This window comes from Anolis sagrei, chromosome 1, assembly GCF_037176765.1.
Source record: "Anolis sagrei isolate rAnoSag1 chromosome 1, rAnoSag1.mat, whole genome shotgun sequence".
Lineage (NCBI taxonomy): Eukaryota > Metazoa > Chordata > Lepidosauria > Squamata > Dactyloidae > Anolis > Anolis sagrei.
The window spans coordinates 26,307,810-26,324,357 of record NC_090021.1 but is presented as its reverse complement, the minus strand read 5'-3'; the positions used below and the strand labels follow the sequence as shown (position 1 = coordinate 26,324,357).

At 40.4% G+C, this 16,548-nt stretch overlaps 1 protein-coding gene across 1 annotated transcript in view; it reads left to right on the top strand.

Moving 5' to 3' along the window:
• Window positions 1-16,548, top strand: part of TTC7A (tetratricopeptide repeat domain 7A) — a 226,727-nt gene that overhangs the window by 12,548 nt on the left and 197,631 nt on the right. Inside the window, exons 2-3 of the mRNA XM_060754418.2 lie at window positions 5,482-5,645; window positions 7,960-8,128. Coding sequence (XP_060610401.2) covers window positions 5,482-5,645; window positions 7,960-8,128 — 333 coding nt within the window. The remainder of the gene's footprint in view (window positions 1-5,481; window positions 5,646-7,959; window positions 8,129-16,548) is intronic.

Below are 16,548 nucleotides of genomic sequence, written 5' to 3'. Positions count from 1 at the left end.
GATTCTTTCCATCCTTTTGCTAGTAGTGATTAAAAAGCTTCTGTATTACTGTCGCTCAGATGACTACCCTTGTTTGCATGTGTGCAGCCTCCAGGGTGGGATTTATAGTTTGGTGAGGCACCAGCTCTCTTGGGCAGAGAAGACTAAAGATCTTATAGAACTACATCTCCCTTGATTCCACACCATTAAGGCATGGTGTACAGTGTAGATGTACCCTAATTTAACTATAGTCCAGAATGAGCACCATATTTATGGAGGACATGTTCCTAGATGCACACAAACACATATTATGGTGTGGTCATTAATCTGTTCCGACACGCAAAGCTTTCAATGAGGTGTACCATGGCCTCTTCTACACAGCTGAATAAAATTCCACATTTTCTGCTTTGAACTTGAATATATGGCAGTGTGGACTCAGATAACCCAGTTCAAAGCAGATATTGTGGGATTCCCTGCCTGGATATTCTGGGTTATATGGCTGTATGGAAGTCTATGTTTTATTACATTTTAAATACCTTAGTTTCTCAATGTCTATTTATGTTTGTGTAGCATCAAAGAGAGCAAACAACTGTGTGGCACCAAAGGGTTCTGTTATCTGAATCTTGTCCTGCTCTTATATGAACCTGGCTTATCAATAGAGTTGTTTTCCTTTTTTCCCTCTTAGCAATTGTTGTGAAAGTATTAAATGTCTCCCTACAACCAGTTTTTATTGTGCAATGGGTGAACGAGGTCTGTTTGCGAGGAGCATTTCCTGTTTTTGATTTCATCTCATTGTGGCGCATTGACACCCGCAGTGACTTGCGGCCAGTGGCCACTGCATTATAAACAGTCAGTGTGCATTTATTTATTCTCCGTTCCATCACTGCTTGTTTCCTGTCATTGCAAAGAGGATAGTTGGCTTTGCTGTGGGAACTGTGGCTGAAGTATTTCAGTACTTTTGGGAGTGTGTACCAGTCAGGTTTTGGATTCGTGATTGAAAGATTGTTGAGGATTACTCAGTTTGAAAGGATCAGTGATGGCAGACTTTTTGAAGAGGGAGAAAGCTTGACTCATTTCCATTTGAAGCCACAATATTACGTCATAGGGAGTGGTTATGGGTGCAGTCTAGAACAGAAGTGAATGAGTTCTAGGAAAATGTTAAGGGGTTTTAATTACTTGAACATGGAGATCCACCAACTAGAGCCTGGTACAAGAGATGTATGCTTTTGAGTAAAGAATTCCACATCCCCCAGGCTTCAGCATTTCACAAATGAAAGGTAGGGGTGCAGCTACACTGCAGATTTAATGCAGTTTGATCCCATTGCCATGGCCAAATGCTACGGAATCCTTGGGAATTGAAGTTTGGTGAGGCATCAGCACTCTGTGGCAGAGAAGTCTAAATAACTTGTAAAACTACAATTCCCGTGAGCCATGGCAGTTAAAGTGATGTAAATTGCATTCATTCTGAAGTGTAGATGCACTCTAGGACATGTGACCAAAGAACATGACTATAGTAAAAGTTATCAATTTGGGGGGGGGGGGGGGATGCACAAGTTAGAAGTTTGCGGCACCAGTTTGCTTTTGCCTGAATCTATACTGAAGGACAAAATTCTTCCCCTTTTCCTTCTGCTGAATTGTTGTTGTTCATTCGTTCAGTCGCTTCTGACTCTTCGTGACCTCATGGACCAGCCCATGCCAGAGTGACCTGTTGGCTGTCACCTCCCCCAGCTCCTTCAGAGTCAAGCGAGTCACTTCAAGGATACCATTCATCTTGCCCTTGGTCAGCCCCTCTTCCTTTCCCCCCAGCATAATTGTCTTCTCTAAGTTTTCCTTTCTTATGATGTGGCCAAAGTACTTCATCTTTGTTTCTGCTATCCTTCCCTCCAGTGAGCAGTCGGGCTTTATTTTCTGAAGTATGGACTGATTGGATCTTGCGGTCCAAGGCACTCTCAGAACTTTCCTCCAACACCACAGAAAGGCCTTCCTGCTGAATTAACTGGACAAAAATGGTCCTTGCACTTTAAAAGTACTTTGCATCACATGAAGTAAAACCAGGACCATGGGGAAAAGTAGGAAAGGAAGAGATATCTGCTGGAAGCCGACCATAGAAACACACTGGAAGACTTACGATAGTCCTGAAGAGGTGTTCTTTCAGGAAATCTCTAGGTCCTCTACACTGGAAGACCTAGGGCAACCTATGGGTCCCCAGGTGTTTTGGCCTCCAACTCTCAGAAATCACAACCAGGTTATCAGCTGTTAGGATTTTGGAAGTTGAAGGCCAAAACATCTGGGGACCCATAGGTTGGGAACCACTGATCTAAAGATTTCTGGAAAGAATATTTGAAATCAAATTCATGAATAATCATATCCACAAAAGTCAAAACTGCAAATGTGAAGGGAAGATTATATACAGCAGCGTTTCTCAACCTGGGGGTCAGAAGGGTAACCAAAGACCACCAGAAAACACAATATATTTTGTTGCTCATGGGGGTTCTGCATGGGAAGTTTGGCCCAATTTTCTCATTGGTGGGGTTCAGAATGCTCTTTGTAGGTGAATTATAAATCCCAGCAACTACAACTCTCAAATGTGAAGATCTATTTTCTCCAAAATCCACCAGTGTTCACATTTTGGTATGTTGCGTATTCGTGCCAAGTCTCATCCAGATCCATCATTGTTTAAGCCCACAGTGCTCTCTGGATGTAGATGAACAACAACTCCAAAACTCAAGGTCAATGCCCACCAAACTCTTCCAGTATTTTCGATCATGTGAGTTCTGTGTGACAAGTTTGGTTCAATTCCATTGTTGGTGGAGTTCTCTTTGATTGTAGGCTAACTATAAATCCAAGCGATTACAACTCTTAAATGGCAAAATCAATCCCCCTCCCAACCTCACCTTTATTCAAATCTGGGCATATTGTGTATTTGTGCTAAATTTGGTCCAGTGAATGAAAATACATTCTGCGTATCAGATATTTACATTACAATTCATAGCAGTAGCAAAATTACTGTTATGAAATAGCAATGAAAATAATGTTGTGTGTGTGTGTGTGTGTGTGTGTGGGGGGGGGGGGGGGGTCACCACAACATGAGGAACCGTATTAAGGAGTCTCAGCATTAAAATGGTTGAGAACCACTGATATACAGTATTGTACCCATAGTGTCTCAATTCCTTTAAAACTCTTCAGCATTTTAAATAATGATTTCACAATGTACTGTAATGCAGATTGAGTGTCCCTTCCCTATCTCTGCTTTCTAGGAATGCCTTTCTGTCTAGTTGGGAGGAAATTGATGGGAAATCAAGGTTTCTGATACTTGATGTTGTTTATGGAACTCAGATCATAGTTATAATGGATTGATAGAAATAAAGACCCAGCTAGATGTATTTACTTCCTGCTGAAATTTGTTAGACAAGCAATTTTGCTAGATTTCAATGGGAATTAAGTGGCAATTCTCAGTGCAATGCTTTGCATGTTTAATCAGAACTAAGTCCCACGATGTGTGGTGGTTTAAATGTGCCTAAATTTGTAACTGAGAGGCTAGAGTTCAAATGTTGTTCAGCTATGGAAGTCAACAATGCGGTATTGCATAAGCCACACACTCTCAGTCTACCTAGAAGGCAATGGCAAACCTCCTCTGAAGAAAACGTGTTCAGAAAACCTATGATAGAGTCACCATAAGTTGGGATTGACTTTTACACACAAACGGTTTATGACATCTTGACATCATTCAAATAATTTAAAGGGGTATCTCATCTTAATTTTGGAAGCTAAGCAGAGTCAGTCCTGGTTAGTACTTGGATGGGAGAAAGCAAATACCATTTGCTGTAGGCTAGAGTTTCTCAAACTGTGCTCCTCCAGATGTTTTGGACATCAACACCCACAGTTCCTAACAACTGGCATGCTGGCTGGGATTTCTGGGAGCTGAAGTCCAAAACACCTGGAGGAACACAGTTTGGGAAACACTGCTGTAGGCTATAGTTCAGGAGAAGGAAGTGGCAACACCACCTAGGATTTTCCTTGTCTCAGAAAATCCTATGCAATTCATGGGGTCATGGGATGGACAGTTACATACACAGGTTCCCAGAGTGGTTTTTTTCATGTCATGAGTGACTTGAGAAACTGCAAGTCGCTTCTGGTGTGAGAGAATGGTCCGTCTGCAAGGATGTTGCCCAGGGGATGCCCAGATGTTTTACCATCCTTGTGGGAGGCTTCTCTCATGTTCCTGCATGGGAGCTGGAGCTAACAGAGGGAGTTCATCCACGCTCTCCCCAGATTCAAACCTCTGACATGTTGATCTTCAGGTCAGAGGTTTAACCCATTGCACCACCGGGGCCTCCTTCCAGAGTGATAGTAACTGATGTTAAAACTATGAATAATTCTAACATAGGCCAAGATACAAAAATGGCCCAGTGGGAAAAGACATGGAAGAGAAGAATGAAATATACTGCATGTCAAAACCTAAAAGAAAATGTTTACAAAATGCACCTGTGATAGTATCGCCAGAGAGTCTAGCCAATGTATAATTGTACTGACAAATGTTGGAAATGTGGGAAAGAAAAAGATAAACTTTACCACACATGATGGACTTGCAACAAAGTAAACAACTACTGGAAACAGATTCATATAAATATATCTTGAAAAGATGTTAAACACAAATTTCAAAATGACACCACAAATGTACTTTTTGAACATGCCTGATGAAGAACTAGAAAGGAAATTAAAAAAAATGTTTTACATGACAGTGGCAGCTCGAATAGTATATGCCAGATATTGGAAAATCTCTGAGATACCTCCTTTAGAAGAATGGGAGAAATACATTACAGATTTGCTGATAATGGGTAAAATAACTGTACTATTAATAGGAGAACTATTTGAGAACTTTGTTAATGAATGGCAACCAATGATTCAACTTCTCAATGTAAAATTAAAGTAAAATGTATATAGAGGATCCTATAAGACTGTAGACAAGGAAGAAGCGGATATTAATTTAGAGCCTATGATCCCTTTATATGTACTATTTAAATAGAAGACTGTGACCCCTTAAATAAAATATATTATCTGAGAAATGATTATGAAACACTAATAGCTGGAAAGTATTGCAATGTACGCAACAAACACTTACAAATGTATGTCTATTTGAATATATATATATATATATAGAGAGAGAGAGAGAGAGAAACCTAAAAAACTATTAATTATTCTAATACAGTTTTCAGTTAAGAAGAAATCTCACTCTATTAGGAATATTTATAATACAATTCAAGTGCTTCTTTTTCTTCTGAGCAGATGAGTTCATAGCAAAAATAGCAGTCAGTGCACAAGATATTGGCAGACTACAAAATCTTCAAATGGTCATAGCAAAATAAGCTAGTGGTTAAGACAGTTGACTTTTGCACTCAGTCTTGAAGCTGCCTTTTGAAAAGAAATGTTTACATAATGTCTGGGGTTCTGAGTTTATCTTTATGGGAACATGACACCAACTTTGACTTCTCTTTATTGCAGAAGACTATGTGAATCTACTTGTGGCGGAGGCCCTTCTGGAACTCTGCTTAAAAGAAAATGTTGCCAAAATTAAGGACGCCATCCCATTAATGGAAAAAAATGAGCCCCAAATGAGCGACGCCAAGAAGCACTTGACGGGCATTCTCAGCCGAGGGAAGTTGCTGGTAAGCATCCTTGGCAGATGTAAAACATGAGCGCTTCAGATGCTGCTAATGATGTACAATTACAAAACTCTGATAAGAAAATGTTGGATACCTTCAGTCCCATCTGTCTCTTCCTCAACCCTTCTGTGTTACTTAATGAGTCCAGGAAATGTGCCAGTTGTCTAATCTTTGCAACATTTTTAATTCGGGATGAAAAGTCCTACAGAGGGAAAAGGGGGGAAAAAGAGGGGAGGAGGAAGACCCCAAAACAACTCATTAAGGAATGGCCATGCTTGGAAACACTGCAATGTGGGTACTGTTTGTTTTGGGGACAGGGCAGAAAACAAAAGTGGGGAAGGGAGTGGTATAGAGTATCCTAGAAAAGGGCATTGTCTCACTGGCTTGTTAAGCAATTTCCACATTCAGTTGTTTTGCCTGGGGCTTATGTGTTGGCCCAGACACTCCGTGCTGTGTTAGCAAACCTCTTGTGCATTGTACAGGGCAGAGTTCATAGAAATGCAAACTCATCATTTGGTTGAGATAGTACAATTAGTGAAAACATTTGCACATGATGAGGGTTATTTAGATTGCATAGACTCGCTTTACATTCTCTTTCCAGCCCCTTTCACACAGCTGAATACAATCCCACACTATCTGCTTTGAACTGGGATATATGGCAGTGTGAACTCAGATAACCCAATGCAAAGCAGATATTGTGGGTTATTCTGCCTTGATATTCTGGGTTATATGGCTGTGTGGAAGGGCCCTCACACACCCTTTTTTTGGAGATCTATTGTTTCCTGTAAAAGTGAGAGGGTTTTTTTTGGTACTTTTCAGGAATGTTGATCAAAATCTTTTATTTTGGGCACGCGTGGATTACTCAGTATTTCAAGACATAGCAGGTGCCTTCTTATCTATTTTTTCAACAAAAAGCAATCCTTTGCCATTTCTTGCCCTATTCCCCAAATAGGGAAACAAGTCATCCAGGAATACCTGGCCGCTTTAAATGAATTCAAGTCCCCAGGACCAGATCAACTACACCCAAGAGTATTGAAGAAACTAGTGGAAGTTATTTCAGAACCAGGGGCAATCATTTTTGAGAGTTCTTGGAGAATGGGACAAGTTCCAGCAGATTGGAGGAGGGCAAATGTGGTCTGCTATCTTCAAGAAGGGAAAAAGGAAGACCCAGACAATTACTAAAAGATTATTAAGGAAGTGGTCTGCAATTAGAAATGAATGCTGTCATGGCTAATAGTCAACACAGATTTATCAAAATCAAGTTATGCCAGAGTAATCTGATCTCTTTTTTCCCCGACAGAGTTACAAGCTGGGTAGATGCTGGAAATGCCATGAATATAGTGTATCTGGATTTCATTAAGGCCTTCGACAAGGACCCCCATGACCCCCTGGCAAACAAACTAGTCAAATGTTGCCTAGGCAAAACTGTGGTTAGATCTTGGATTCCTGGAGGACAACAAGTTAAACACGAGCTAACAATGTCATGTGGTGGGGAAAGAAAGCCAATGGGATTTTGGCCTGATTAAATAAGAGTCTACTGTCTAGATCCAGGGAAGTCATGCTACTCCTCTAGTCTGCCTTGGTCAGACCACTCCTGGAATACTGTGTCCAATTCTGGGCACCGCAATTAAAGGAAGATGTTGACAAGCTGGAATGTGTCCAGAGGAGGCGACTAAAATGATCAAGTGTCTGGAGAACAAACCCTATGAGGAGCAGCTTAAAGAGCTGGGCATGTTTAGCCTGCGGAAGAGAAGGCTGAGAGGAGACATGATGAGGCCCATGTATAAATATGTGAGGGGAAATCATAGGAAGGAGGGAACAAGTTTGTTTTCTGCTGCCCTGAAGACTAGGACACGGAACAGTGGCTTCCATCTACAGGAAAGGAGATTCTACTTGAACATGAGAAAGAACTTCCTGACTGTGAGAGCTGTTCAGAAGTGGAACTCTCTACCCCGGAGTGTGGTGGAGGCTCCTTCTTTGGAGGCTTTTAAACAGAGGCTGGATGGTCATCTGTCAGGGGTGCTTTGAATGCGATTCTCTTGCTTCTTGGCAGGGGGTTGGACTGGATGGCCCACGAGGTCTCTTCCAATTCTATGATTCTATGCTGCTGTCTCCAGCCTTGGGAGTGTGAGGTGTTGGTTACACCATCAATCCAGCAATGACTTAATTTTCTAGGTGTATAAATGAAATTCCATGTATTGAAATGCTTTATTTTTTAGTAAATATGGAGTTAATTCTCATAGAATGATAGCCTTAGTCTGCCTATGTCTTTTTGTTTCTGCTGTCTATGGTGAAAATTCCCTTTCTGTTTCCCCAGCCAAGAGATATGACAGAAGCCATGTTGATCCTAGCGAAACTTCATTATGTTGAGGGGTCTTACAGGGATGCTCTCAGCATGTACGCAAGAGCCGGCCTTGAGGACCTTCCTGTGGAAAAGAAGCCGTTGTACATGCTGCGTCTCCTGACTGAAGCTTTTGTTATCAAAGGTAATTATTTGCTTGCTTTTTGCTGGAATTATTTCTGTATTTGGTAGTTGGTAACTATTTGCAATATTTACTCATGGAAACCTAAAGTTTATCCCTCCTAAAGCTGAGTGGTGAGAGGTTGAATAGATTTGAATGGGAGCTGCATTGAGTTTTAGTACTTCTGAAAAGCTGGCCAGTAACTATGTACATGTATGTCATCATGTGTGGCTCAAAAACAAAAGTTTAAAATATTGTACTGGGGGCTATACTTCAAACTTCCATCTTATGATATGAACTGTAGAAACTTCGTTTTTTCTTGAATTCATTTTAGGTTTAGAGAAAAGAAGCAGCAGTCAATCCTTCACTTAAGTCCAACTTTTGTAGCCTTACAGATGTATTGGACTGCTATCCTCAGAACGTAACTGGGGTGTTCTGGGAGTTGCAGTTGAACACATCTGGAGGAACTCAAGTGTGGACTTGACAATTAGATCTCAGCTAAAGAGGTATGGAAAAACCACAAGTAGGATGTGGCCCCAACACAGTTGACATATCAATAATGTCATGGCATTATGTTTTTTTTAAAGAGAAAGTCGAAGGATGTAAACAAGAAAGAAGGTGAAGTATGTTTATGATACAAACTTGTATTGGTTGGCTTTTGAAACAAATGTCATGACTTCCCTCTCCCAGATCTTGTGAACTCTAGTTTTGCATGGCTATTCGGAATTTGATCAGTGAAGGACTGACCAAATTGGTCACTTTCCAGCTGGTCACTTTCCAACTCTTGCTAGATTATAGCCCCCATCCTAACCAAAGGCCCCATTGCATAAGTGTGATAGAATTTGGAATCTAAGGACACCTGGAGGGGACACACCTGCTCTGTATCCTACTTCAGCAACGACCCAATTCCCATATAGGCTGAGAACTAAAGTTCTGCGGTTCCCTGGGAAGAAGGAATGACTATTAAATGAGTGTGTCTACACTAAAGAGTTATACAGAATTTGGGGAAAAAAAATCATTTTTTTTGGGGGGGGGGGGGGACGACTACAACTCCAAGAATACTACAGTCATGGGTCAGGATAACTGGAAGTTTTAAAGACTCATCTGGGTTCCGAATTTGCCTTGAGAAAGTCAGAGGAGTGAAAGTGAGGGAAATTATGGGCACTTTATGTTGCCCTGTTACAGCACTACGTTTCTCTTTTAACTCCCATGTTTCCACCTATGGAAATATATTTATTTATTTATTTACGACATTTATATGCCACCCTTCTCACCCTGAAGGATACTCAGAGTGGCTTACAAATTATATGTACATACAATATATTATATTATTAGCATAGCACAATATTAATATTATATATTACTGTATTGTACTATACCTCTGTACTGTAATATTATTAGTAATATTACATGTAATATGAAATATGAAATCATTATATTGTATTATTAGTAGTGTTATATTGTATTACATTATAATAATATCAATATTATAAGTGTATACAATATATTATATTATTAGCCCAGATAGATAGATAGATAGATAGATAGGACTTATAGTTCACAGAGCTCCAGTGTCTTAGCAAACTACAAAACTCCAGAATTTCATAGAATGTTGCCCTAGCAATTAAAGTGGTATCATAGTGCTATAACTGTGTAGTGTAAAAGGGAGCCTCATCAAAAGGAGACACTGGGACAATATCACAATTATAATTACATATTGGTAATAATGTCCAGGTCCCATGTTGCATGTTAGGTTTAAAGGTCTGAAAAAAATGCAATACAAGTAATTACTTACAGGTATGGAGTAGAATGGCCTTATTACCAAATTCTGAAATATAATATTTCGTATCCATGAAAACTTAAACAGCACTATCTTTTTGTGCTTCGGCATCCATTGTTGGTTCTGTCCTGTAATTGCTAATCATTCTCAGTAGCATCTAGCCAGTTAAATGGAACATTTGTCTTTTCTTTCTTATAATAATTTATATATTTTTTGTTCTTGCTGTCATTCACTAAAGCAAAAAGTAAGAAAAAAATAACCTCACTGAGATGCATGTTATTCAATGTTATTCTGTAAAAAAGTTCTGGGAAAATTGTTCAGCTTATTTTTCTGGGTGCTTTTTCAATATAAAAAGCTCTCTTGCAGTTTTTGTCTTCTTTTTTGCTTTCATTCCATCTTATAAATGTTGCTGAAATAGTTGCTGTCTATCTGTCTCCCCTCTTCTGCTCCTTTTCAGCATGCCTGCCAGCTTGTTAGGTGAATGGGAACTCTTGAGATGATCAAATACCTCCCACTGGTATGTAAAGATCAGAATGAAAACTCCACAGTTTTGTTTGGAGTGAACTTGATAAGTATGCATGTTGGTTTCAGGGGACAAACCCCTTTGTGTGTTTGATGGGCACTTTATGGCAGTCTTGCTCTACTGCTCTATTGCTTTGGGGAAAGGGCGGATTACAATGTGCATATACATGGCAAACATTCAATGCCATAGCCGCATACACAGAGGCTATTTAACTTTCCAGCTTTCATGAGGGTATTCTGGCCATCAGGGGAGCTGTCACTTCACCGTCCATTTGAGACACTGATGGAATACTTCCTCATTCTTTGCTTGCTTGCTGGAGAATTATGGTGTCATAAATTAGTTAAATTAGCCTCCCCGCATAAGTGGTACCTAAATTTCCTTCTTGACAGATGCAACTGTCTTTTGGGCTGCAAAGGTCGACAGTGAGCTACACACAATGGTCGGAAGCTCACTCCAACCTGGGCTGGTTTCAAACTCATGACTTTTTGGTTAGTAGTGATCTTAATGCAGCTGACTCCCAGCCAGCTCTGCCACAGTCCCGGTACCTCATCAGCTCTAAATTATTAAATATGGTTTTCTGTGGGTAAGGAGATGGTGACTATTGGATGGCATATGTTCTGTATCAGAAACTAGAGCTGATGTGGTCTATCCAATGCAATTTTTCTGAATCAGCACCCTAAATAACCAAACTGAATCTAAAGTTGACCAAAAACTGATTAGTAATCCTTTTAGTACTAATGTTGGAGAGTGGTCCCTGGGTCAAAGTAGTCCCTTGTCTAAGTGGTCGCCGGTCAAGTGGTCCCTGGACAAAAAAATGTTGTGAACCACTAAACTAAATGATGACATCTTCATGAAGGGACAGATTTGGTTTTGAGTTACTTCTAACAAAATGTGTGGAATCGACTGGATTGGGCTGGGCTGGGCTTAGGAAAGTTATTTTGTTGAATTGCATTTCCCAGAATCTTTAATACATGGAAAAAAAGGGGGAAAAGTTTCCAAGTTCTGGGATAAGCAGAAGGTAGATCTGACTTTACTGGATAGCCAATAGCTAAGGATTTCTAAGATCAAAATATCTTAAAGGCTCCATTTGATCTTCAAAGGAGGATAGGCTGTATTTCAGAGGAAAGAAAGAGCAAAAACACCTCTGAGTGTTCCTAGCCTAAGAAGACCTTATGAAATGTATGGAGCTGCTTTAAGTTGACAAGCAATTTGAAGGTGCGCACACACATACACAAGGATTTTTGGCTGACTACTGTTTTAAAAAAGCAAAGCCTGGAATGACTCAACTTCCTGGCTTTCAGTTTTGAAATGAAGAAAACTCAGAATAAATGGATATTTTTATGAAAAGGCTGAGCTGCATTCAGAACTGGCATTCAAAGCCTTATTCTAAATGTATATTCTTTGAGCCATACCACAGTGTGCTAATGTTTATTAAGGGTGTTTCCCTAAAAAACTCAGCTGTATCTCAGTTGTACCTTCTTCTTCTTTTAGCAAATGTGTCTAGAATCGGAGTCAGAGCTATTGTACTAAGGAAATCTCTCTTCAGACCTAACATATTCTGTCCTGCTAGTTTATTTATAACATTAATTCCTTAAAAACTCATTAAAAACTCTAAAATTGGGATAAAATTGTTGGAGGTGGGGATGGTGAACCGTAGATTAACAGAGCGGATATTAGCAGCTAGGCGAGAGTGCATATAGATGTACTTAATCCTCCTCCCCGTAAGATAAGTTACATAGGTGAGTTTTTAATAGCTTTTTAAAGGAGAGGAGGGAAGAGGCCATTTTTAATTTTTTTAGGGAGGGAGTTCCAGAGGTGGCCCTCTCTCTCGTTCCCACCAGCCGTACTTGCAACAGAAGTACAGAAGTGGGACTGAGAGGAGGGCCCCCTCAATATTAAGTTGTCTATAGCATTAAAACCATTTTAAATGTTGTTTTAAAAGCAAATAATGCCTCTTACTAAGTAAAGCTCAGTTTCCAAAAAGTGCTGGAATAAGAAAAGACTTCACCTGCCAATGAAAGGGCCACAAGGAGGAGCCAGCCTAACCTCCTTAGGTCAGGAGTTCCAGAGCCTGGGACCAGCCATGGAGAAGTCCCTTAGTGCTCAAAGTGTGTAAGCTAGGATGGACCATTCATGCCAACAATAGCATGCTATATGCACACGCAAGAGTCCCTGGACTGGTTTCGGCGAGGTGCTCTTTTTAGGCTTGTGAAATTCCTTGGGGAATTGTAGTCTTCTCATCAAAACAACAAGCAAATAATGAGAGGGTAGAAAATAGCTGAACTTCGGGAACGGCAACAGGTGTTAAATATTGTTGTGCAAGTCTCAGTTCCTTAAATGAGAATAATTCACCACAGAGCTTCTAGTTGAATTGCAGTAGTGAGCAACCTACAGTCCTTGGCCTGACTTCATGCAATCTGTTTGAAACTCTAGCAGCAGGAGAGAGAGTGAGAGTGAGAGATTGGTTTGATTGAGAGGAAATAGCTATACCAATGACATTTCTCAAGATGTCCACTGACATATCACCCAATAGGATGAGCAATGTGGGACCTTCTAAATGTTGTTGTACCACAGCTCTCCCAATTCATCTCTACTGCTGATGTGAGTTTCTGTCAAATAACATCTGAAGCAGAGCTTGAAAGATTTAGATGCATAAATTTAAGGCATCCATAACTGAACCATGGTAGGTTGATGATCTGGGAAGTAATCCTTGAAGTTCTAAAGAGGTACATGTTTCTCATTCCTTCCTCAGGTGAATAAAGCACCCACAGGAAAAAAAAAATCGTAATGTCTGCAATGTCAGTGGCAGCTGATGGTTGCCATGCTAATCAAATGGTAATTCCTTCCCAGATTTCAACCCAAGGTTTAAAGAAGTGCTCCAAAGTGCTGAACTGGAGCGCTAGACATTTCAGCACCTTGGAGAGCTCCTTTACAACTAGCTGAAACCTGGAATGAAATTATTGTCCTATTAGTGTGGAAACTATCAGCATCACTCTCTAAATTGCATTCTCTGGAGCAGGTCTGTAGAACCTGTGACTCTCCAGGTGTTTAGGACTCCCAACTTTCAGAAGCTCTAGTCAGCTTGTCCAGTGGCCATGAATTCTGAAGTCCAAAACACTTGGAGAGCTACAGGTTGTGCAGGCCTGTTGTAAAGATATGATGGAACCAGTTCCTATAACACAAAAAGAGGAAAGCTCAGGCTGGGTTGTTGTCAATTTCCTTCTTGCAGCTACGTTGAACTCCCACTTTCTATTGGGCCCAGTCCTTCTCTCAGGTAGTCACAGCTCATGCATATGTAGCATGTGCTTTATGGGAAGATGAGTGTCTAGTGGGGTCTGGTGGGGTGGTGGTATTTGGAGTAGACCATGGACAAGCAACCTCTAGAACCCCTGGTCTCTGAGAGATTCAGTATGGACATGTTAATGGAAGACCATTGGTATGGATGTTCTAGTTCACCCTTATGTTTGGTTTAATTTGTTATCTGAAACCTCGACTAAAAAAGGACTATTTCCCTCAGCTTCATTCCAGTGTGATATGTTGTTGTTTATTAATTCAGTCGCTTCCGACTCTTCGTGACTTCATGGACCAGCCCACGCCAGAGCTCCCTGTTAGCTGTGGCCACTCCCAGTTTCTTCAAAGTCAAGCCAGTCACTTCAAGGATACCATCTATCCATCTTGCCCTTGGTCACCCCCTCTTCCTTTTTCCTTCCATGTCCCTCAGCATCATTGTCTTCTCTAAGCTTTCCTGTCTTCTCACCAGTGTGATATATGATGTTTTAATCTCCTTTTGAAGCCATAGTGAAATGAACTTTCAACGTGTCCGTCCAGGTGTTTTGGTTTCATATGAATTTTCATAACTTGAATACAGGTGGGCTTCAGCACCTGTGTGTGTGTGCGTGCGTTAAATTTAGAGGCTAATAACCTGTTTGATGCTGTGCCCTTTGCATGAAGTGAGCACATTTTGCATAGAACAGTGCATGCAGAAACAGTAACAATACATAGAAGGTGTTTTCTCAATTCTCAACATCAACTCAGTACATTTTGTGATGTATTTAGACAGAACAGGCAAGGTGGAGAAAGAAAACTTGGGTCTAGTATGTCTGAGTGAATAGGGGAGAGGAAGCTGCTATGCCTTGAATTGAACCATTGGGTCTTCAGCTCAACATTGAGTTCATATTGACTTGCAGCTACTTTTCAGGGTTTCAGACAGGAGTCTTTCCTACCCCTGCCTACAGATGCCTAGGAGTGAATCTGGGCTCTCTTGCTTGCAAAGCATGTGCTTTTCCACCAGGCTCTAGCCCTTTCTAGTTAAAAAGATCTGCCTCTGTTTTAAAAGTAGTACAACTGCAAGCTGAAAGTAACCCAAATGTTACATGTATCAAAGCTGAATTATCAGATTTGGATGAACGATTCACACTTCCATTTTATTAGATAAACTAGTGTATATATCCAATGTTGCCCAGGTGTCGGAGGGACCACTGCCTCTCTGCTTTCATCCCTACTTTCTCTTTCTTTCCTTCCTTCCCTGCATACCTTTCTCCCTTGCCTATCTCTTCCTTTCCATCTTTCTCTCTCTCCCTTCTCCTTTTCTATTTCCTCCCTTCTTTTTCTCTTTCTTCTTCCCTTCAATTTAATTGTTGGTGGAGTTCAGAATGCTCTTTGATTGTAGGTGAACTATAAATCCCAGCAACGCCAACCCCCAAATGATAAAATTAATCCCTGCGCCAACCTAACTGGTATTCAGATTTGGGCGAATCAAGTATTTGTGCCAAATTTGGTCCAGTGAATGAAAATACATCCTGCACATCAGATATTTACATGACACTTCATAACAGTAGCAAAATTACAGTTATGAAGTAGCAACAAAAATAATGTTATGGTTGGGAGTCACCGCAACATGAGGAACCATATTAATGAGGAACTGTATTAACTTCCATTGGAAGTTGTCAATAAAGTCATGCTAGAGGGTGATTCCTTGAGAGACTATATTAACCTAATACGTGAATGATTAATTCTGCAAAGGTAGAGGGCTGACTGAAGAGATACCTGTGCAACATTTATTTTGCCAATGAAAGGTATCTGCCTGAAACAGCTCACAATCTTCCTGGTTTTGGTTTTGTGTATATTTCTCTGTAATACAGATAATGAAAAAGGACAAGTTTCCCCTTTCTTCCAATCTTTCGCCTGGACCACCTGCTTGGCTGCCTTGTCCAGCCTCAAGAGATTTCGTATAAGCAGCATTGTTCATACACTTTCAAACTTGTCTTTTTAGACTTGTGAGCTACATTTTTCCCATCTTACAAAAGAAAGCATGTAAGATGTGCCAAACAATGGTAGTCTTCAATATTAAAAAGCGAGCTCTCATTGGGAAAACATCTATAGTAACACTGCCATGGAGAATCCAAAATTGCAGGTGGTTATGTCGAACCACAATTTCTAGTAGTTTGCAGTTCTGCCAGAATAAAGTCTTTTAGAAAACCATTTTAAAATACTTTGGATTGCAACCAGAATAATAACTCATAACGGCGCATCATGCAATCCTCATAAAATTTCTTCTCCAATTTTATGAGGATTGCAGCCAAACTCAGAAGGAATAAGGGACTCTGGGGATTGAGGCAGCACATGATATTATCGTTCTTCTTAATCAAAAAGTCTTGAGTGTTTGACCCAGTGAGTCCTGGTTTCATTCTACTACTGGTGCCAAATGTCTGCATATCCTCCATCTGATCCAATTTAGCAGAGACAGTCCCAATTAATCCTCTGTTTTCTCACTTTTTCCGCAGCTTTTAATATGTTCCCATTTCTTTCTCCTCCTTCCACTCTCCTAATTTGTCTTGTTTCCTTGGGCTGCCTTTCAAACTTCTTATGAGCCGCTTTAGCTCCAATCCTAAGAGAAATGTGATATATAAATAAAATAAAAATTCCTTCAGTTATTGCAAATTGGCTCCGTAGTGCAAAAACAGTTTGCACATAAAGTAGACTCAGGCAAAAGCAAATTGCTGCAACGTCTCCTAGTTTGTGTGTCCTTCTTCATTAGTAACTTTTGCTATCTTTACCACCCACTGATATTGCTTGGCTGTATGTGTCCCAGTTTTTATTTCTGAAATGTTAAAGTGTATGTGTCTGTATGGTGTGGTTCCA